The sequence below is a fragment of the Gymnogyps californianus genome, chromosome 13 (genome assembly GCF_018139145.2).
Source record: "Gymnogyps californianus isolate 813 chromosome 13, ASM1813914v2, whole genome shotgun sequence".
NCBI classification, from domain to species: domain Eukaryota; kingdom Metazoa; phylum Chordata; class Aves; order Accipitriformes; family Cathartidae; genus Gymnogyps; species Gymnogyps californianus.
The window spans coordinates 7424175-7445683 of NC_059483.1; the positions used below are offsets into that span (position 1 = coordinate 7424175).

The 21509-nt window shown below is 49.3% G+C and overlaps 1 protein-coding gene across 1 annotated transcript in view; it reads left to right on the forward strand.

Moving 5' to 3' along the window:
• Window positions 1-7664: 7664 nt before the first annotated feature.
• Window positions 7665-21509, forward strand: part of LRIG1 (leucine rich repeats and immunoglobulin like domains 1) — a 96924-nt gene continuing 83079 nt past the window's right edge. The window contains exons 1-2 of the mRNA XM_050904865.1: window positions 7665-7757; window positions 8318-8385. Of these exons, the coding sequence (XP_050760822.1) occupies window positions 7665-7757; window positions 8318-8385 (161 nt within the window). The remainder of the gene's footprint in view (window positions 7758-8317; window positions 8386-21509) is intronic.

Below are 21509 nucleotides of genomic sequence, written 5' to 3' on the forward strand. Positions count from 1 at the left end.
CTCCCCACAGTTGTAGCCCATCTGGAAAAGCCCAGCCAGGGAGCCACAGCATACAGACACACGTAAACCCCATAGATGTTGGGGAGAGCAGACTTTACCTCTGCTGCAGACAGCCCTGGTTAAAAGGGAAGGGTTGCATAGCCAAGGTCTTGTGTATCATCAGATGGTGCTGATGGAGCAGAAGGGAAGGAGCTCGGCTCCCCTTCCTCCTCTCAGCAAGCCGGTGCTCACCCATGTCAGCAGTGAGCCTGTGCACAGGGGATGTGGCTATTTAATGCATTGCTGCCAGCTGGATTCAGTGACTGCAAAAACCTCTTCAAGCAAGTGTGGTAAGCAGGAGGCTAGAGTGGCATTTTTTCCTTTCTCCTTCCACCTTCTCATTTGGGGTTTCTGTTGGACATTGCCTGTTCTCTAAGCTGTCTTCAACAAGAACTCACTCTCAGTGCCCTGGGAATAGATGATGTTGCTCTAGCTAGGTGAGGAGGCAGAGATGGCTGGTTGATATGGCCTTATCTTCAAGGTGTCTGGTTATGGATCCTCCAAAACACAATAGATGATGCTACTGCCTGGGGTAACCAGAACAAAGAGGCTCTGGCCAAGTGGGATGGAAAGGGAATAATGTAGTCCTCTTGGAGAAAAACATGGAAGCTGAAGAGCAAAAATAAATCCTGGTTGATTTTTAGCTCCTCTCTGGAGCGGCACAGTTGTGAGGCTAAAAGCTCTATGTAGTTTCCTCTAATCCAAGAGACAAATTGCATCATACTGGGGTGTGTTTTTCTTTTTTAAAGTTGGGTGGCAAGGGGCATGAGGCATCTTGTGCCTCTTCAAACAGCGCTGCCTCCAGATCACAAGTTGGTAACGGATTCAATCTCATTACTTCTGTGTGAGCTCTTACATTACAGCGTGCCTTACTGCCAAGTTGATGGAAACCTCATCTCAAAGGCAAAAGGAATATAATCCTCCTGGGATATAACAGAAACAGTCATTATGCATCCCTGCAGCTTCCCGTGGTCGCTCACATCTTGTGGGAGCTGGAGAAGGCATGTGAGAAACGGGTGTCACTGGAGACACACAGAGCTTATACAAATCCCAAATATCCACCACTGCATCTGTGGACAAAGTTGTCCAACTACTGCAATGCTGGCATGATGATGCTAGAGACTCATTCACATGCCATGGCAAACTCTGAGAGAAGTTTGAGACAGTTCCCATCTACTTGTTTCCCCCCTGTTTCTAATTAGTTATGGCATTGGCATAAAACAGGATCTGTGTCTATTAAGTCTTCATCTGCTCCTCCTTATTCCCACATGAAGTCATAATCCTTCATGTCATCCCAACTGTGCACTATGGAAGTGATTTAGGATGTCTCAAACCAGAGGATAATGACCTCAGGTATTGAATAAATAGAATAACTGTGGAGGAAAACAACCCTTGTGTCACACACTGCTGGTAAGAAGAACATGAATTAGTGGAGGGAGATGGGGAGAGAAGCGGAGGAGAGGCTGATGTATCCACAGAAGAATTTGAAGAACAATCATGAGCTTTTACACATGGCAGATGTCTAAGATATTTTGAGAGATTCTTCTCAGAGCCTGTAAGCCGCAGCAGGGCCCTGCCACATATTTTGTTCTTCATATAATGACGCTGTGCCATTTGTATTGCACTATTGATGCACTCCTGGGTGGTACCAGCAGGACAAGAAGTGTGGTTAATAGTTGGCTTCAAGGGCCAAACAGAAATATCAGCCTGCAGTTCAGTCCCTAGCCAAGAACGAGGCACTCGAGCAAGGAAATATTTCTTTTCTAAACAAGGGATCAAAGTATGATGAAGCAGCGGACAAATCCTAATATCTTCCAGCCACATGAAGCAACAAGACGCAGTTTGGTAGTAATAGCCCATGGTAATCACAGAGGCAGTAACTGAGTAACAATAAATGTTGTCACAAGGTATCTTGCCCCATTTCCAGTATGGATAAAGATCAAGTACAACAGTTGGAAAAAAACTAGCTCTGACCTGCAAGGCAGTGCTTGCTTGCCAGATCCTTCCAAAGTCTGGCTGCTGTGGTCATTCTGCAATCATCTTCCTTTAATTGTTATATGGGATGTGGACCTTTGAGAACAGCCATAACTTGTGCAACTTTCAGCTAAACTTGCTTTGAAAATACTGCCAGGCAGAGACCACCCTTGCTGATGGCACCCTTCATCTGTAGTATAAAGTCTTGACAGTGAGCTATTGAATAAATACTCAGCTTGACTGCTTTTTGAGAGGGCACCCTGCACTTACTCCATCTGGGTTTTTCCTTATCAACCTTCTGAGCCCACAGAGAGTTGTGGGTTGGGGTTTTTTTGGGGGGGGGGGGGGGAGGTAGGAGGGGTGAATTACCTTCATTTACTGTGAAAGTCACTGGAAGTCAACAGCCATCAGCAAGGAAATACAAGGTTTACTCTGGAAATGCTTTGGAGCCCGTTGCTTTTATTAAGCAAGCTGGTGGCTTGTTTTCCCACTTACATTGAGGCAAGGGTTTGCAGTAAAATAAAGCATTTACTATTTTTCAGATGCACCTGAAGTCTCTTGCCCTTTCTAATGGAGGCTTGTCCAGAGTGAAGAAATAGGCTCAATTTAAAGCATCCCTATCTGAAAGAGAAGTTAAACTCCTTCTCCTCCAATATTTCTAAATCTTTTTCTATTATTTTCTGAGCAGGGGCAGGTGGCTCCTATTTTAGCTGTAGCTGGATTCCAGCTTCTTTGCTCCACTTGCATGATTTCATCTAACACATTCCTCTGGGGCTGCAAGAACTTCACGCTTCCATCTCAGCCTAGAGGTGAAGGCAAGGAAAAGAAGTTACACCATGTAATTATAGTTATTATGCCAGTTAATAGAGCTCTTCATAGCATAAACACTATTAGTGCTAGTCACTGTCGGGAATAGCTGTGTCTCTGGCTCTGCTCTTGTTGTCGGAGGCTCGGCACAGATCTGAGTCCAAGCCCAGATCTGAAGAGCAAACCCTGATACCTGCCAGCTCGTGCACGGGGCCAAATCTCTCCCTGGGCTTGGGGAAACTTCTGGATTTTGGATCTTGAGCATGATTAGGGGAGAGTAATGTCATGCTGAAATGTGTGATCCAAGCAGACAGACAGTGTTCAGACTTCAGGTCTACCAGCTTTCTTCCTGCTCTTGGAGTTAGTCCATGGCCTTGTCTACAAAAACATGCTTTTAAGCAATTGAGTGTAAGCTCCAGGTTCGAGTACCACAGGTTTACATTCAAACCCTCGCTCTTATCATGCATTTTGCTCATGCAAATGGCAGGCAATATTCTAGTGCTAACAGTCCGCTTTCTCTCCCCCTTCTGTCTCAACAGTAGATTACTGTCATGCTTTTCTGAGTCTACTTTTAAAAAGATGAGATAAACACACATACATTTATACAAAGGTTTTAAAACAAGTCCTTCGGGAGGTAAAAAAAAGTATCAGAGGTGGCAACATTGTGACAGACTATGGATTTAGTTAATTGGATCTAGCTATTTGCACCATCTTTTGCTAACTGCCTGTGCCAGTCCCAGGCTGGGAAAGCAATTTAACTCATTGCCTGTGAAAAATGAAATGACAGCAGCTACTTGAGTGAACTTTCACATTAACGAAGCATGATCTGGCCTTGATCAAAGACTTTATGTTCCTCGAGGACCAGAGTTCAAGCACCGGTCTCTAATTTTAAGAGAAGAAAAGGCTTATGTGTCATTGCAAGGCAAACTCTTCGGAGTTTGAGCCCAAGTTAAACTTTCATGTCAGTACTGTTAGTGACCCTATACCAAAGCTTGACTTGATCATCTCTTCCTTTAATTCTCACTGTCATATGCTGCCTCCTGCTAAGCTGAATCGGCTTCACCCATTATAGCAGTGAAAAGTGATGTTATCATTAGTCATTGCTGCTAGGCACTTTTGGGTCACGTCATACATCTCGCAGGTTGTTCCAACAAAACGAGCTCTGAGGAGCAGGGTTGGGATCTAAGAGAGATAGAGACCAGCTTTGGGTGGCAAGATGCCATAAAATTGTCCTTGCAGATCTGGTGTAACCAGATCAACTAATAAACCTCTGGAATGCTGATGCTTTGGTTGATCTGGTCATACCAGAGAAACCATCTCTCGCAACCTGGATGCCGGGACCCAAACCATGCAGCTTGCCATGAGCAGCTAATACCAAAGACCGCTGTTAGCTTTGTATAAATGTGACTGTTGCTGTGCTGAATAATCACTGTGATCTTGTACACTGGCCCCACAACACACCTTCTGTAACCTTTTTATGCATTTGTCGCCATAATAGTAGTGATTGACACATCAATGCACCAGGGTGACAATATAAGGGATTATAGCCATGGGCATCAGCCATTTTGCAAATCTCGGCAGCATCACTGTTGGGTAGAAAGCCATCATGAGCTTTATTAGAAGGAGATAAACATTGTTACAGAGAGATTTGCAGCCCTGCAGGTAGAAGCACCAAGCTGGAGTGAAGGAAAATTGTCGAATGCAAGGATGGTCAACACGAGTTAAGGTCCATCCTTTTCTATTTCACCGCCTCCAACCTTCAGCCTGCCCCAGGAGAAGTCAAACACATCCCTCACAAAGCCTGACAGCATTGCTATCGTCCTCCATGCAGCGTGTCACATCTGCTGGGGTACTCTGCAGCCTCACCGGGGCTCCTGTTCAACGCTGGGTCTTGCTCTGAAAGCCGGGGCCTTCATGAAAAGTGAATGTAGATCCTAGATGGTTAGAAGTTATTTAGAAGGTCTAGCTTGCAAATCAAATTACAGAGATTTGCAGGAACCAGGAGACAGAAAATAAGTTCATGTTAAAGACAAAGGGTGCCCTGCGTTCAGGGCTCGTTTGAGTTCCTGGCTGCACCCCAGGTATGCAGGGTCGCCTAAGGTGAGTGATCTGGGGCTCCGGTTCCCCAGCTGTAAAACAGGGATAATACTTCTGTTCTCACCTCAGTTTGTCTTCTCTGTTTAGATTTCAAGCTCCTCAGGGCTGTGTCTTGCTACATGTATGTACAGTTCCTAGCTTAATAGAGTCATGATCCAAACTGAAGCCTCCAGGCACTCCTGTATATTATATCATTACTAATTTCACAAGAGGTTGCAATCAAATTCCTTTATCGGGCAAAAAAAATCCTAGAAAAGAATAAAGCAAGCTATTAAAAACTGAGGAACATTTTTGCTGAAGTGGAAATAATGGTACTTTGTCCCAAAATGTATAAAATATGTATTGCAATTAAATTCTCTATTGGCAAATTGCTCTACAATTAAAAAACACAGAAGCTTGAGTGAGGCAATTAGAATAATAGTAGAGTGTTAATTATAGCTTGATGGATTCTGCATGCTGTCAGCAATTACCTTCCAAGTGTGCACTTCTGAACCAATTCCAAATCCACAAAAAGACACCGGCAGAATTAGAAATATCTTCCTTGTTGGCATGCCTTTGCCATTTTAAAATTTGTTTTCATAAATACTTTTGTAAGCTATTTAATTAGATTTAATGAGGTTCGAGGAAGAAACATCCTCCATGCTGTACACAGACTCCTCTCTAGCAAAGGCATGGACTCGGGTAGGAGGGAGAGCGCGACTGGGAGAATAGTCTCATTTCCTACCAACTGCCCTCGCTGAATTATTTTCAGTGCACCGTGATCCTGTGCACATGTGAGGCGATTTGGACCTGTACCCAGGAGATCTTCTTTTAGATATCTCTTTTAAAAAGGTTATCTAAGGCTTTCGGATCTCTCTCTCCATGGGAAACCCCATGGCCAGCCCTTCGCCGTTGTCACGGGACGGGGGAACAGCGGAGGGGCTTTGGGGACGAGCACTGCAATGGCAGTTGCGTGGTGCGATGCGAGAGTCCTACATTGAATGTGTGAGATGAGATCAGCAGGGTTTGAGGTCAGTGATGGCAAGAACAATTGAAAAATATTAAAATTAATTGTTAAAATTAATTAAAAAGCTTGGGTGTCAAATTTGAAAACACTGTAAAAAAACCAAAAGTTTTTTATTTTCACGATGGCTTCCCTAATGGGCAAGAGAAATCTGCTCCATAAAAGTGCCTTAAACTTTAGTTTTCCCACATCGAAGAACTAAAGACATATTTTTAAATTGGCTATATATTTGTATAAGACTGCACTATTTTCTGTAATGCATCTACCCTTCCTGCCCCAGGTTCCTTTCCCAGGGACAGGAGCTCTTGCTTTTGGTTTGCAAACAGCTTTCAAATAAATTAGAGGACTAAATGTAAGCCATTCTCCTGTTTTCTCCAGTTCTTGAAAGCTGAAATAAGACCCCAAGCCACAATAATGTGAATTTTTAAAATTTTTTTTCCCCCCATTGGCGTAACAAAAGCCTAAACCCCAAGTTCTACCTAGTGAAAGCCCCTATCTATAAATAATGCCTATTGATTCTTCCCGGAAAGATTTAGGGCTGGCCCACAGAGTATCCGCAGCGTGTGCGCTGAAAGGTGTGCTTGTCATCGGGGACCCAGCGCAAGGCTGTGCGTGGCTGGGGGAGAGCAGCCGTCCCGGCCACGCTGCCGAGGGCACCGACACCGGTGAGCATCACCTGGGCTCGGCACGCCCGGCGTTTGGTCCCCGGGAAGGTGTGAGTCGGTGGGACGGGATGCCTGAAAAGTCCTGGTCATCCCAGTGCTGAGTGGGGAGAAGCCTTTGCAGAGACTGGGTTTTCCGTTTACGGTTAATCTCTGCAATCTGATACGTTCGAAGCTGTCCCGAAGGCCAAATAGTTGTTGTGCAGGTGGAGTGTCAAGAGTAAATAGAGAACAGGGAAATGCTACGCCAGCAATAGTTAACACTGCTTCTTGCGGTGTACGGTTGAGCTTTCAGGTGGGGATGCTGAAATCATAAACTCTTCATCCTGGAGCAAGATCTTGCCCCATCAATAAACCCAGTTTCTACATTTCATATCATGTCGTCTTCCAAAGCTAAATCTTCCTCCCTCAGGATTTCCAGACAGAGCTTCCTCCCCTAAATTGCTGTGTGGGCCACATCCAAACTTGACCAAAGCCAGTTGGATGCTCTCCACTAAGCTCAGGAGCAGCCTCTAAATTCAGTCTTTAGAGTGTATTGATGCTCTAAGATTAATTTTGCCCGTAATGATCTTGCTGCAGCTATCTAATGAGTCATGCTTCGACCCGTTTTGGACTGTGTGCTCTCTTACATCTGGTGTGTGCTGGGCTTTCAAAAGTAGGGATCAATTTGAGAAGTGAAACCCGCTGCTTAGGTTTGGTCTGAAACACGGGTGGATAATTAATCCACTCCTGCAACTGGCTCGTGGCGGGACACGCGTGTCCCTCGGGAGTGTGGCCCCACAGCCGCTTCGTGGCGTCCGGGGAAGGGCACATAGGGTTGTGGGGGAGCCCCCAGACCCTGGTCTTGACGCAGATTGTCCACATCTACGGGAGGAAGATTTTTAAACCGCTTTCCCCGCGGCGGAGAGGGGAGGGGGGCGGCGGGCGCGGCCCCTTTAAGAGGGGCAGCGCGGGAGGGGGCGGCGGCCGCCCGCGTTCACACCTGGAGTGGGAAAGCGGGGCGGGCCCCGGCGCCCCTGATTGACGGGACGCCGGCATCAATGGGGCGCCGCGGCGCCGCGCCGGGGGGGGCCTGCCGGCCAATGGCGGCGCGCGCGGGCCTGCCGGAGGACGCCGGCCAGCCAATGGGCGGGCGCGCAGGGGGCGGCGCGGCTACATGTTGCGGTGTCGCCAACGTGGGTCCGCGGCGAGCGGCGCTCGGGCCGGGCGGGGAGCGGCGGGGCCGGGCTGGGCCGGTGGCGGAGCGGGAGCAGCGGCGCGGTAGTGGTGCGGCGGTCGCAGCGGCTCTCAGCCCCGCGGGAGCGCACCGAGGAGGGGGAGCTCCAGCGGCCGCCGGGCCGGAGCCGTGCGGCGTGAAGGAGGAGGCGCTTTCCGCGGCGGGGACGCGGACCCGACCCGCCCGGCGGTGCCCGCCCGCCCGCTGGCGGGTGGATGCCGGTGCCGTGACCGCCCCGCGGGGCCGCGCCGCGCCGCCGGCGGCCGAGGCGATGCTGCGGGCGGCGGAGCGGCGCTGAGCGCTCGCGGGGCCCCGCGGCGTTACCGCTGCGCTCCGCGCCGGGGCCGCTCCTGCCGCCTCCTCCCGCCTCGGACCTTCTCCGGTGCCGGATACAAAATGGCGGTGCCGTCACGGGCGAGCGGCGGGGCGGCGGCGGCGGCGGCGCTGCTGCTGTTGCTGGGGCTGCTGGGCTCGGCGACCGCCGCCGATTGCCCCGCCGGCTGCGCCTGCGGCGGGGAGCTGCTGAGCTGCGGTGGGCTGGCGCTGCCCGCCGTGCCCCGGGACCTGCCCCGCTGGCCGCGGCACGTGTGAGTACCGGGCGGGGGGCCCCGCCGCGCTGGGGAGGGGGCGTGCAGCGGGGGGGGGACCCGGGCGGGGAAGGGGCTGGGGGCGAAGAGGGGGTCTGGGCAGCACCGCTCTGCCGGGGGCTGTGCGCCCGCAGCTGGGCGCACCGGGGGGCTTGTAAAACAAAAAAAACCCCTCTAAACAACAAAAAAAACCCCAAAACCCACAAAAGTCAGTTTGGTTTTTTTTTTTAAAGCAAAGTGACCTCTGCCGCCTTGTAGGCGCTGAGCTGCGCGGTGTGAAACTTCTCTCGTGATCCGGTGCCTCCTCTGGCTCCCACCCGAGGCGGGGACGGAGGCGGCGGGTGCGATGCTGGTCCCGGGTGAGAGGAGCTCGGGGCTCCCTGTCCGCCCGGTCCTCGCAGGGCTGGCTCTCCCTCCCCTTTACACGGGTGTCTCAGAGGAGGAAGAGCCGGGAGCAGGTTTGGTCTCTTAACGATGGGATTTGCGGGAGATAACGGCCAGCTTGGGCTCCCGAATCCTTATTAGGACATCCATCCCACGCCCGGCCTGGTGCTCCAAACCGGGGCGCGCCCCAGCCCCGCACCGTGCCCAGCATCCCGCCCTGCACCCAGGTCCCCAGATACGGACCCCAGCGCTGGGGCCGCGCACTCCCTTTTGACGTTTTGAGCTGCTAACAGTTAAGGTGTGAAAGCTGGTGAGGCAGCGAGCGTGGGTTGAAACAGAGTCGGGGGCTCTTGTGGTGCTGTTGGGGTGTTTCAAGAAAAACCAGGTGTTTTTTTTCCAATAAAAGCTGCGTGGCTGGCTGTGGTTCCCTTGGTGCTTGTCCGTCTATCGAAGTTATTAACGTGCAGTGTATCATATGTCCTGGATGGCAGCTGAACTTATAGCCCAGCACCTGGTGGTTAGTACAGCACTGTGGCTTCTTTTTTTTTCCCCTAGAATGGTGTTTTAAAGCGTTCAGGTACATGCCCAAGTGCAGGACGGCGTGATTGCCGTTTCCCGTAAAGTGCAGTGGGTCTGCTCCAGTTGTGTAACCGCTGCTCTGACCTGGCAAGATCTGAAATAAAATGTCAGGCACATGAAGCACAGGAGATTTAGGGGGGAAAGTGTGCTCGGCTTTGAGAACTCAGTTCATTTGACAGTGCAGGAAGACTGAGAGTGTGTGTGTGTGTGTGCTCATAAACTTGTAAAAATAAGTGTCCTCAACTATTAGCTAACCTTGGGGAAATAAGGATCCAGAACGGGAGAGGGAAAAGCGTCTCAGTGCTTCTGTTGCTGGGCCTTTCTGCTGTTTGAACAGATTTATAGATTATTGAATCTATAAAACCCCTGGTTGTAATAGATACTCCTCAGCTCTGGCAGGAGAGAGCACAGTCACTGAAGTGTTGCTGGAGATCATCCAGCTCCTTATTAAGAAGAATTATTAGAGGTTTGTCAGGTTCTCCTGGTATTATTCACTTCTGGCTGCAGAAATGCCTTATTTTACATGAAATTATCAGGTGTTGTACCAAGAGGAATGTGTGGCCTCTGCATTAAAACCCTGACTCATCCCGTTCACCTGTCGCTGTGTGCTCTGAAGGATCTTTCCTTCAGCCTTGGGCACCTTTCAGAGCAAGTTCTTAGTTTTCTCAGCATAATTCCCTATATGCCTGTTAAAATAGGACAGCATATCTTTGTTCATGCAGAGAAATGCATTAATAGCCCAGTCTGAACAAATTTATTGTTGGTTTTTTTCAGGAGTGCTAATACCCAGGAGTGTCTTTTTCATATGGAACAGATTTTTGTGTGTCTTGAGTTCAGTTTAAACTTTATTGGTGAAGTAATAGCACGTATAAAACTATTGCTACAGACCTGTGGGCTGTTGATCTTTTAACCACTTAGACAGAATATAATTTGTAACTTTGTAAATTCTAAACTAACCAAAGAATTAGCTAAAGTGGAAATTTGTGATGGCTTTCATATCTGACAATGCAAAATTAAGGGTTTTTTCCTTCTCCATAGCTAATATAGAAAGCAGACATTTAAGCTATTGCAAACACTTTTGGTTTTGAAGTAATATTGTTTCCAATAACTACAAAAATCCCTTAATGCTTATTTCAGTTTAGGGACGCAACTGAAGCACGTTTTTTCATGCTTGGTGGGATCATGAATGCTCATTTCTGGTGCAGAGAGCTGCTAACTCATTTTTTAGTAGTTGTTTAATGTCCTCTATAAAAGCACCATGTGCCGGAGAAAAGTTATCTCTACGCAACTATCTTTGTCGTTTTTTGCTTTGTTTCTTTTTTAACATGCCCTTTTAAAGAAACAGAAGGCAAATGTGAAGGTTTGCAGTGGCCCCAGGCTGATGTAGGAGCACAGCCTGGGGGTGCGGGTCCCCCCCCCCAGCCCTAAACCGGGGTGAGACGCGCAATGTGGGAGCTGTGCATCCCTCATCTCCGTCGCCTCTGGGCAGGCTGCGTCTCCCACCGAAGGTGTCTGCTTCCCCAGGTTGATAAGCTTGGGCATGTTCGATCGCTAATAGGAGACGAGATAAATCCTGTTTTCAGTGACTCGTGGTGGCTGTGCTTTAACTTCATTAAAGTGCTATTGAAAAATCTCCCCTTAGCAGTTTATCTTTTATTCCTAATGAATTCCACAATGCTGAAGCAGTGCTTGGAGTCGGTTTTCAGTGTGGTGGAGATAAAGCTTTTGTTTGTAGAGTTGGAAATGTGGCTCGGCACACTTGGGAGGGTTCTGGAACAGACTTAATTGCACCGTGTATTTTGTCAACAGGACTATCAGTACTGAGGAAAAGCATTGGGATCTTTTGAAACTATTGTTATTTCTCTGTTGGCAGTAGAGCTCGAGTTGTAATTTTTCTCCCTAGCTTTCAGAAAGCATAACTGATACGCAGAAGGGCTGGTGCACTGCAGTTGCTCACAGTTAATGCAGTGTGGCACAGATATTTTTTTTTTTAAAAGCAACAGGCAGCTCAACACTGCATGCCAGTTGTATAAGTGTGCAGGACTTGTTGGCTGAGCAGCCCTGAGTAGGGCACGTTGCAACACTCTGGCATGACCCATACTGTCCTCACGGGAGCTGCAGCACCCAGCCGCTGCGAGCTCTGCAGCTGTGAGAAGTCCCTGGTCCGGGGGGGATGCCAGGAGAATCAAACTCTGCTGGGCAGGGCTCCTTTGCAGTGTCTCACTTGGAAGCTGCTGGAGATGCTTCATGTCTTTGGGTGTTCAAGTCTGAAGTTTGTTTTTACATTAGAGTGTAATACATGGCATAAACTTCAGGGCCGAGCTTAAGTACAAAATGCTTTGTTCCCAGAAAAGCCAGGTGCAGGGCTCCAGCAGTGTTGGTGGCATGGCGCATCCTCTGTTTCTGTCTCTCCATGCATCTTAATTTTTGAGGAGTGGTAGAAGAGAGATTTCTTCTAGGCATCATGTATGAGAGAGGTTTTTTCCTTCCTTTTTAGTGATAGAGCAATAGTATTTTGGGTACCAGTTTTAATGGTGAGAAGGCTTTGGGGCTGTGGAAGTGCAGTTGGATAGCTAATTCATTGCTGGTATGGACTGGAGGAGTGAAAGTTTTTATTGTAAACAGATGTGTTGTGTGTGTTTGACCCAAATGACGAGGCAAAGGTTTTTTTGGGGATACTGGGCATCCATGCATGGACCTTTCTGCCTCTGGGTCAGTGTGTGCCTGGCGTGTCTGGGAACAAGGCAGCGTCCTCAAGTGCCCAGGAGAGCTGGGCTAGGAGCTGCTCCTGGTTTCCCAGGGAGGCTCTGGGGTTTGGCTATATGGATAAGTTGCCCTGAGGCACCAGCTGTGTGGATGTTGGCTGTTTGCATGGTGCTGCTGCTGTCTGGAGAGAGCTGGGCAAAGTGTCTGGATGCTTTTGAAAATCCTGTGGGTGCCATCAATGGTTTTAGGGCCTGGAAGTGCATTTGAAATAGGAGTCAGGAGCAGGCTCTTGCTGTGCTCGAGTGTATGCACACAAAGATTTTGTTGAAAACAACGAAACTGAATGTTTGTGCTCAAAACTACCTATGAACTTAAATTTCTTGCTGAACTGGGGTTTTAGTGTGTCAGGTCTTGTTGCTCTGTTCTCACATGTTAGAGTAGCTTCTTTGCTTATTTGGTAAAGCAGAATGGGGCTCTGCAGAAAACTTGCTGTGCCACTGCCTGTGTGCATGGTGCTCTCTGGAGATGGACATTGGTTGCTCTCAGGCTCTGGAGTAACTTGTGCTCCTCTGCAGATGCTAGAAGAGAAGGCAGTGGGGGGGACTCTCCTGCTGATGGTGCTGGGAGGGGGGAGTGCTGCTGGCAGTTCCTCCCCTGCATGTCCTACTTCCAGCCCTGCTGAAATAATGGAACAAAGATTAAGTAATTGTCACCCCAGGCTCATGGCGCCTGGCCCTGTGCAGCTGCGGAGCCCTCACCGTGTGCCGGCTGCCCGGGGGGCCGCTGGGCTTGGAAGGATGGCTTGGGAGAGGGGGGTGAGGATCAGTGCAGGTGGCCGGTCCCCCTCCCTCCTCCTGGGGAAGAGGGAGTGGAAACCCAAAGAAATTCCGCAAAGCCAGTGGCTCCCTCCTGGGTGGTAGTCCAAGGAAGGTTTCCTGCTCAAGTGGGACAGCGCTGGGAGCTGGTGGTGCTTGTAAAAAAAAATCCTGCTCAGCTTGCAATGACGCGCTTGGGTTTGGTGCTTCATGGAGCATTGTCCTCAGCAGTGGCCTTGCTTGGGGAAGGTCTCCAGCCCTGGGGCTGCAGGATGGCTCTGCACCTTACAGGCTTGCAGTTGCTGCTCTGGAGCTTGGCCCTGGTGGGGTAACAGCAAAGCCTCTCCTTGCAAAGCGGTGCCTCTCTGGGCCTGCTGCTTATGCACAAATAAATACACACACTTGTAAATAAATCCACCCTTCCTGTGTGAACATGTGTCGGTGGATTCGCTGACCACCCTCAGCATGTTGTGATATTTATTGGTGCTTGCTGAAGAACAGCAGTTAACAGCAAGCCCTTTGCAACTGCTGTCTGGTCTTCTCATCTTAATCCCTGACTGAGCCACAGCTGGGGCAGAAATTATCTCAATCAGACTAGGATTAGAAGTACATGTGAGATTCATAATGAAGCCTGAATGGGATAAAATATCCCCACTGAGAAGCCTTTCTGGCTCTTGCAGAAGCCCCTGGCTTCAAGTGAAAGGCTCTAGGACCCCCTCAGCCTCCTCTGCATATTCGTCTCTCCTTTTGAGAAACTTCATGGCATTTAATCACTTCGAGGCTTTTCCTCTCTGCAGTGACTGCAATTTGAAACGCAGGGGTCCCGTACAAAAGGAGCAAGTGCTCAATGGGCTGTGTTAATATTCAGTGCCATTTACAATGGGTGCAGTTTGAAAAGGGGAGAATGGATGGTCTGGGAGCCGGGGGAGGAGGAACTGCAGAGGGAAAATTCCCAGGGCAGGGGAACGAGCATCTCAGTAGGCAGCTGAAAAAACGAACACACCATCAATTGTTCTCTAGGAAAATCAACCATTATTATGTGTGAGATAAAGCTTAATATTTTTTTCTTTGCTTGTGCAAACTGCTCTACAGTTCTGTGGATGTAAGGTTTGGGGGTGGCTGAGCCTTGCAGGAGTTCCTACTTGGATTTTAAGGGATGACAGAGCAAATGTGAGGCTGATTGCTTTCTCCCTTAGCTTGCTGGCATCAAGAGGCTAGAGGTGGTAAAACGATATGTTTGGGAGCCCAAACACTTCAACAAAGCACTTAGGTACTTAAATGCTTCCTTGAGCTGTGGGTGAGATTTCACTTCCCTGCTTAAAGTTAAGCTGGTGCTGGAGTCTTGTCTCTGATGGGGATTTAGGCAGATGAAGCAGCACTTTGCTGAGATGGGGCTTTAGTTGGCATGAGCCCCACCTGATGCAGGAGAATCCTAGAGCACTGGAAGGATGCTCCCCAGTGTGCAGCTTTAGCAGAGCATGCTGCAAAGGTTCAAGGTGGCTTCATGTTGAAGCACTCCCCCAGGTGCTGGAGAAACACCTTCCTGACTCTGTGCATATGCCTGGGATATATGTGCAGCTCCCACTGGCTCTGCAGGGCAGCTGGGAATTGCTGAGTGCCAGGAGCCCCTGGCCCTGCCCAAGCAGTGCCAGCCTTTCGTTTCTGGTTGCTTTGATCTTTTGAAGAGGGGTTAAAGTTGTGTCTTGAAGTTTGAGTGGCTGCAAAATGGGATGATGGCTTTCATTCCTCAGTAGCCAGCTCTGCTGAGAACTTGTGTATTGTCTCTGACTTGTATGTCAACCGCACCCAGAAACTCTCAATTAGGGTTGCAGGGCTTTTAATTGATCTTGTTGGCTGCCCCGTGAGACACCTTGGATTGAGTTAGCTCAGCTCATCAGCTTTTAACATAATCATTTTGTGCTGCTAACCTAATCGCCCAGTGTGAGTCCCTTGTTTTGCAGTGTGGAGCTGGATGGGGTCATGTGGATGAATAGAGTAGAGATAATTTAGGCTAATGCTGCTGGGAAGAGCTATCTGCAGAAAATCCAGGCTCCAGGTTTATCAGCTCTGCAGGACTTGGGGTGGGCAGGAATTAGCACCTCGTTCAGGGCGAGGGGAGTGATTTAACATAGAGCATGGCTTTGGTGAATAACAGTGAATAAACATAGCCCCTTGGTCTGGATTGTGGTTTCATGCAAGCCTGGGAGGCTGGGTACCCACCAGCAGCTCTCCTCTGAGGTCCCTCACTGGTTTTTAGTGGCACGTGAAGGGAGGAGCAGAGCGTGAAGCTGCAGGAAGAAACAAAGGGTGAATAAACCCTCTTTCATAGTTCCTGGTACGTTCAGCTATAAATGAAGTGCTATGAGGTATTTTTTTTCTGCTGTGCATAGGGGCCCAAGTCAAGGACCAGGATGCTGTTGTGCTAGCACACAACACAAAATACCTATTATTATTGTAGCTGAGTCATCCATTAATAGTTAACCAAGTGCTGCACTGCAGCCCAAGTCCTTCAACCCCAGCCTCTTCCAGCTTCAGAGCAGGACCACAACATATGTGATATGTTATGCTCCCTCATTATATTTTCAGCACGTTGTCTCTCAAGCCGCAACCATATAATTTTGGAGAAGTCTAGAAGCAGGCCCTGCTATTTTGGGGGCACCTCTCAAGACCTGATGATGTGTCTCATCCAATTCCAGGAGCGTGGTTCACTGCTGCGTGGTTGCATTTTCAGTTTGAGTAAGAATTGAAGGATGGGTCTCAAACTGTAGCCATCTGCCTAGTTTTTATTAATGTTAACCACGCTGGATGTGCAGGCAGGATGGTTGGTTATTTGCACTTGTTGTGGCAGTTTCATAGTTTGCTGCACTGGCTTTGCATGGATTTCAGCAGGAAAAGTATCAGAGGCCCTTTACAGTTGAACAGCTTTACACAGAGCTACAGATCTATAAAATGTACACTCCAGCGTCATGCACAAGTTGCATTTAAAAATGCGTTAGCTGCCTAAAGCTTTGTTCTGGAGCTAAAGTTTTGTGTGCAAGAGAATTTGTCATGTTTGGGGGGGGGCGGTTAGGTAGTCTTGCTGCTCATAACGAGGCAGTAACTTTTGTTTGTGAATTTCCCTTTTTTGGACACCCTGGGGCAATTCCATTAATTTTTGAAATCTGCAGAGCTGCAGTCTTAAATGCATTTCTTGTAAACCCTACTCACCTATACAGGCTGTGTATCGCAAATGTTTCCCTTGTGTTGAAGGTACCTGTTTTTAGGTGAACCCTTTCAGATTAGAAAACACACCCCTTGAGTTCAGTGGAAATTTGGCTGTAAAATCTTGAAATAAGATGCTTTATTCCTAGACCATCTCCTCTAGCTGGCAGTTTTTTGCTCCCTGCAGAAAGGCAGGACAAGCCTGCAGGTGCAAGAAGGAAATGAGAGATGCAAAATGCGAAGTCGGGGCTGTGCTGCTTCCCACTTCCCCACACGTAGGGATGTGGATCCATCCTCACCACCACCGTGTCTCTCCCTGGTTGCCCAGAGCCTGTGCTTTTAGGATGGGCACCTGCCAGGATGGGACCCCGTTGTCTTTCAGTACTGTGAATACTCCTTTGCCCTGGAGAGTTTACCATCAACACCAGCTACTAACAACTCTCTCTCCAAATGCTGCCCTGCAATTTCAAAACACCTTTTGCCTAGCCGGTGTAGACTGGGCTGTTTTATAACTGCACTTAAAGTCTGTTTTAGTCTGCTGTGTGCCAATATAAACACAGGTTTTCTGTGTTATCTATCATCTAAAAAATACTTCTGAAAAGTGACGGCTGGCCCAGTGGGTCGGTGCTTGCAGCGTGTGCGGCAGCGCTTGGCTAGTTCTGTTTGCCAGTATGGATGGGTACTGGGGTTGAAGGTGTTGAACTGGATGTCCACAGGGCTTGGTGGAAGATATTCACATGGAGATGGCAGGTTTACTGGGTGTTGTCTTCTGGTTGCATTTAAGGATGTGATGCTGGAGGTGTGCCAGGTGTGTAGATGCCCCATTGGTGGGGCTTGATGTGGGTGATGTCCCCGTAGGAGTGGGGTGGTGGGAGACCTCGTGGATGGAGGAGCTGCTGGTCTGTGGGCTGTATCATGGGTAATAAAACAACTATCGTAGGAAACAGCCTGGCTGGAGGCCCTGTGAAAAATCGCCCCCTAAATGTGTTCCAGTTGTCCAAACACTGGTGCCTCTCCTTCCTCCGCTGCATGCGTGGGGGAAGGCTGGAGCTAGCTCTCCACCACCACTGCCTGGGGAGCAGCCCCAAGCAGCCTTTGCTTGCTTTTTGCTGTGTCTCGGTCAGCTGCAGTCCACCCAGGTTTGAGAGCTGTGAAAAAGCACCAGAAGCCTTTCTTTAGCACAGACCTAAAAAATATCCTTTAGCAGTCTGGACAGCATGGGCTGTTCCTGCAGCAGCCTGGTCCATGAGCAGGCAACACGAATTTGGCTCTTCCCCAGCACAAGGTGATTGCTTTGAGTTGGAGCTGGAAGGTGTATGGAGCCATGGGATTTCCTCCTTTCTCACCAGGCTTTGCAGCCCCAAGGGGACGTGGGGATGGGGAGTATGGCAGGGATGTGCGCGTGGCCCGTGTCAGCAGTGACCTCTCTGTCTTTTGCAAAGGGTGAGGAGGTATCTCTTCATGATCTGGGTGGCACCTGGATGTTCCCCACCCTATTCCCCTTCTCTCATGCCCAGTTACTTCATCACTCCCACACCTATCTGGTGATGGCATAGGCAGCGCAGGAAATGCCAAGTGCTGCTGACACGGGGCGGTTGGCTGGTGCTCATCTCTTTGCTGCCTGTGGTCTGGTCTTGCTGGTGAGCCAGGAGAGCATCCCGTACTCTGTAACTCACTAGAAACCTTTGTCTCCTTCTGAACCAGGGAGCAGAGTTGCATCCACACTTGTATTTCATTTATTTTGGCAAAATGGGGAGACTTCTCCTATTGTAGGAGATTTAAACAAACCATATGATGTTTTATTTTGAAAGGTGTCATAATACTTCCCACTTTTCCTTTGCTAAGCATATTTTTGTGCTGTTCCTATCTATGTTAGTCTATAAACAGCTGTGTTCCTCCTTTTTCCTCCTTAAACAAGTCAGAATTCTTGGCTTTCAGACACCTTCTGAAGTAGGACACACATTCTGCATTAAATCAGTAAATAAGATATTGTGTATTTTTAGACCTCTCTGATTTGGAAGCATTTGTGAGAGTTGTGCTGGCTTTATTGTTTCACATGGTTGTAAACCTCTTGTGTATCCTCCTTCCCACTTTCCAACCTTTGTTATTGAGATTGTGACCACCCAAAAGCTGTTGAGATCGATGAAGTTAAGGGGTTTGGATGACTCTGTTCATAAGAGCAGATGAATGAACTTTTCCTGTTATAGTAGGTTAGAAAATAGCTTGATGAAGATAAGAAAATGGTGTGTAGGCAGACTCCACCTCTGCTGTGTGAGTGGGCAAGGAGAAGTTTTCTGGTTTGGGAGGAGGTCTGCAGAGCTGAGGCTTCACCCCTGGTTTCTGAGTGCTTTCATCTCGAGTGGTGTCACTTGGTTTGTTGCCCGTTGAACAAGGAGCCGGCAGCCTGCCTCTCTGGTCTGCAGGGATGCATGCGGGACTTGCTTCAGCTCCTGCAGTTTTAGTAAATGCATCTGTTTATCTCTGTGGGGCTGAGGCCAGCTCCCCAGTGAAGTTGCTTGGCTTTTGACTTCTTGGTGAGCTGAACCCCTTCCAGGAGCTCCAGTTTCATTCTTACCGACCTTACCAGCAGAGATGTGTACTGGTCTTTGAGTCAATCTCCTTGGACAGAAAGCTGTGCAGATCTGACAGGATGTGTTTGGTTTATATGGTCTACTTAAAACAGCAGTTGGCTTTGCTTCTCCCTGGTTTAATAATCTGAGGCAGGTACTACTTTTTACCTAGGTTTCCTGAAAAAGGAGGCTGTGCGATGGTGCATGTCTGTTCTCTCCCCCAGAGCTTTTGATGCTGTTGGCCAACTTCAGTTTGAGGAGCAAACTCAAATTTGAAATGCCTACCTCTCATAGGCAGCAGGCTGGGGAGAGTGGCTGTATTCCCACCCAGGGAAGGGAAGCAGTGTGAGATTGTCTCATATGAGACATCAAAGAATCTCCGTGGGGGAGAGCAGTGCCATTAAACCATCCCCGCAGGAAAAGCAGATAACGGAGACCCAGCTGTGAGACACAGCTCTGCTGAGTGCTGTGCTTACCTCTGTTAGGAGGTCAGTGAAGGAGAGGTTCAGAGTCTTGCTGGGGTGGTGCTGGCATTAGCTATTATCTGTAGGTAGGAGTGGAGGGTTTGGTGCTGGGTTACCCCATGCATCATCCTGTGAGCAAGGGATGCTGTGGAGGCAGCACCTGAATCCTGGCCTCTTTGGGGACTGGCATAGTTGTTTCTCTGTGTATAAAGTGGTGCCACCCATGCAGTGGGGGAGTGTCTCAGCCAAAGCAGCAAGCCCTTGTGACTGCCATGGCCGCAGCTGGGAATCATTTTGGGTGAATCGCTGCTCCTCTCTTGGAGCAGTGTTTCCAGGAAGAAGATGCCTTCGTGGCCCGATGGGCATTGAGCAATCGGCTCCGGGTGGGAAGCAGTGGCCCTGGGTGTCTGCATCTCCCTGCTCCCTGGCAGTACTGTGGCAGGGCAGGGAGAGCTGTCTGGGACTGCTGCCTGCTCTGGCTGCTCATGGGGTCTGGGCTTTATAGCAAGTGTGGGGAGAAGGCAGAGCCATGCAGCTGGGCAGCATCTTTGGGAGATGCCAAATTGCAGCCCAGGCTGTTTACTACAGTGTGTCTGTCTCATGGTTCCTAGCACTTGTGTCTCAAGTGCTACCACTCTGTGGTCTGTTTAACAAGAGCCTGATGAGCTGTCCTTTCAGCTGGCAGGGACACTGGGACTGTGCCGCATCCCTCTGTGTGTCTCCCAGGCTTGCTCCAGCTCCCAGGCTTTCCTTTTATTCAGACTGCACAAGCTTTTTTCCAACACCTTCCCTGCATGCCCCCCTGTCCTCAGGTGATGGTCCCTTTTGGCAGCCCTGGTGCTGCCGATGAGCTGGTGGTGTGTGCAGGCTGCTGGCTGGGCTCTGGTTACTGCTATTTACTTTGTTTGCTTCACTCTCCAGCTGTGAATGCTTGAGCTGGCTTGAAGGCGAGGTTTTCAAGCACCCCGTGTGCAAGTTGTAATGCCAGTGTGGGGCTTGCTGGGGAACAGGCTATGTGTGATTAAGCCATTTAGGCTTGTTGTAAATTTTTAAGTCAAAACAACACAAATCCACCTTTTTTGGGGAGGAAGAGGTGGCAGCTGAAACACTTTTGGGGCTGTGTGCTAATTAATGTTGCTTTGTTCATGAGAGGCATGGCTAAAAGAAGAGGAATTCGGTGCAGACTTACAGGCCTGCATGTTTGGAAACAAAATGGGGAAGTTTCCCTGTCCAACAATTTCCAATTGCTTCCTCTATGGTTTCCTGAGTAATTCTGACCGCTGGTTATAAAACAGTCTGCCTCGCCATTGCAGGATGCATCATCCCTTGAATTTCCCTTTGACCTGCCGTCTCCCCGGGCTGCTCCATCCCCTCCTTTCAGGTCCCCTGTGCTGTTTGCAGCTGGTGGCAGAAAAATTTCCGACCCCTGGGAAGTCAGTTTCCTGATGCTGCTGTGTGATAGACAATAACAGCAACAGCCCTCATGGGACTGGGGTGGGACTGGGAGTGGATTGAAAATGTGTCTTGAAGTGTTTTGGGGAGGTTATGGGTCTGTCACAGCTGAAATGCCTTTTGATGGCTTTCCTGCTTTTTAGGTTTGAAATGCAGAATCCCTCTTGGCTTGTTTGAATGGCTTCAGAGCCACCTGGCCGTGCCTGCCCTGGAGAAGCAGAGCTGGTCCTTCTCTTAGCACTCCTGTGGTGTGGGGGAGAGGGTTGCAGGATGCCTGAGGTCTGGGTCCACGGATAGCAAAGGCAGAGGATAAGCCAGCAAGGAGTCCTCCAGCACTGCTCCCTCTGCCAGGCCTTCAGTTGCTGGCTCCTTTGCCGTTCTCTGTGGCCACCTCCACTGAGGGCTTTCAAGCCAGGGTGAGCCAACCATATCCTTCTGAGTGTGTGTGTAATATTTGACAGTGGTTTTGGGGCAATATGTGGCTGTTTGGCCCATGCCCAGCCTGCCAGTGGTTGCTTTCCACTCTTGGTCTGCATTTGGCCTAGTGCCATGATGCTGGTGTCCCACAGCCTGGCAATCAGGAGTCGAAAGCATCCCTCCAGGCCTCGTCTTGTGGTGTCTGTTGGGACTTGTTGGGGAGCAGGGCAGAAATAAATGACAAGCCGATGTGGCGTCAGCATTGTCGCAGCAGAAGCTGGGCCTTGTTTTGGCAGCCACCAGCAGGCTGCTGGCTTGGGCAAGACTCCTTGGCCTGAAACTAGTCCTGTAATTAGAGCAGTGAAAAACTGTCTCACCTAATGTAAGCCTATAAATATTACGCTTTATGGATAAGCTAGAGATCTAGTTTTCTCAGTTTTGTGGAATGCAATGGATATTTCCAGAGGACAACTCAAGTATTGTCCAAGGAGCTGTGCAAGCAGAAGACCAAGTGCATGCTTGCCCTTTGGTGCTTG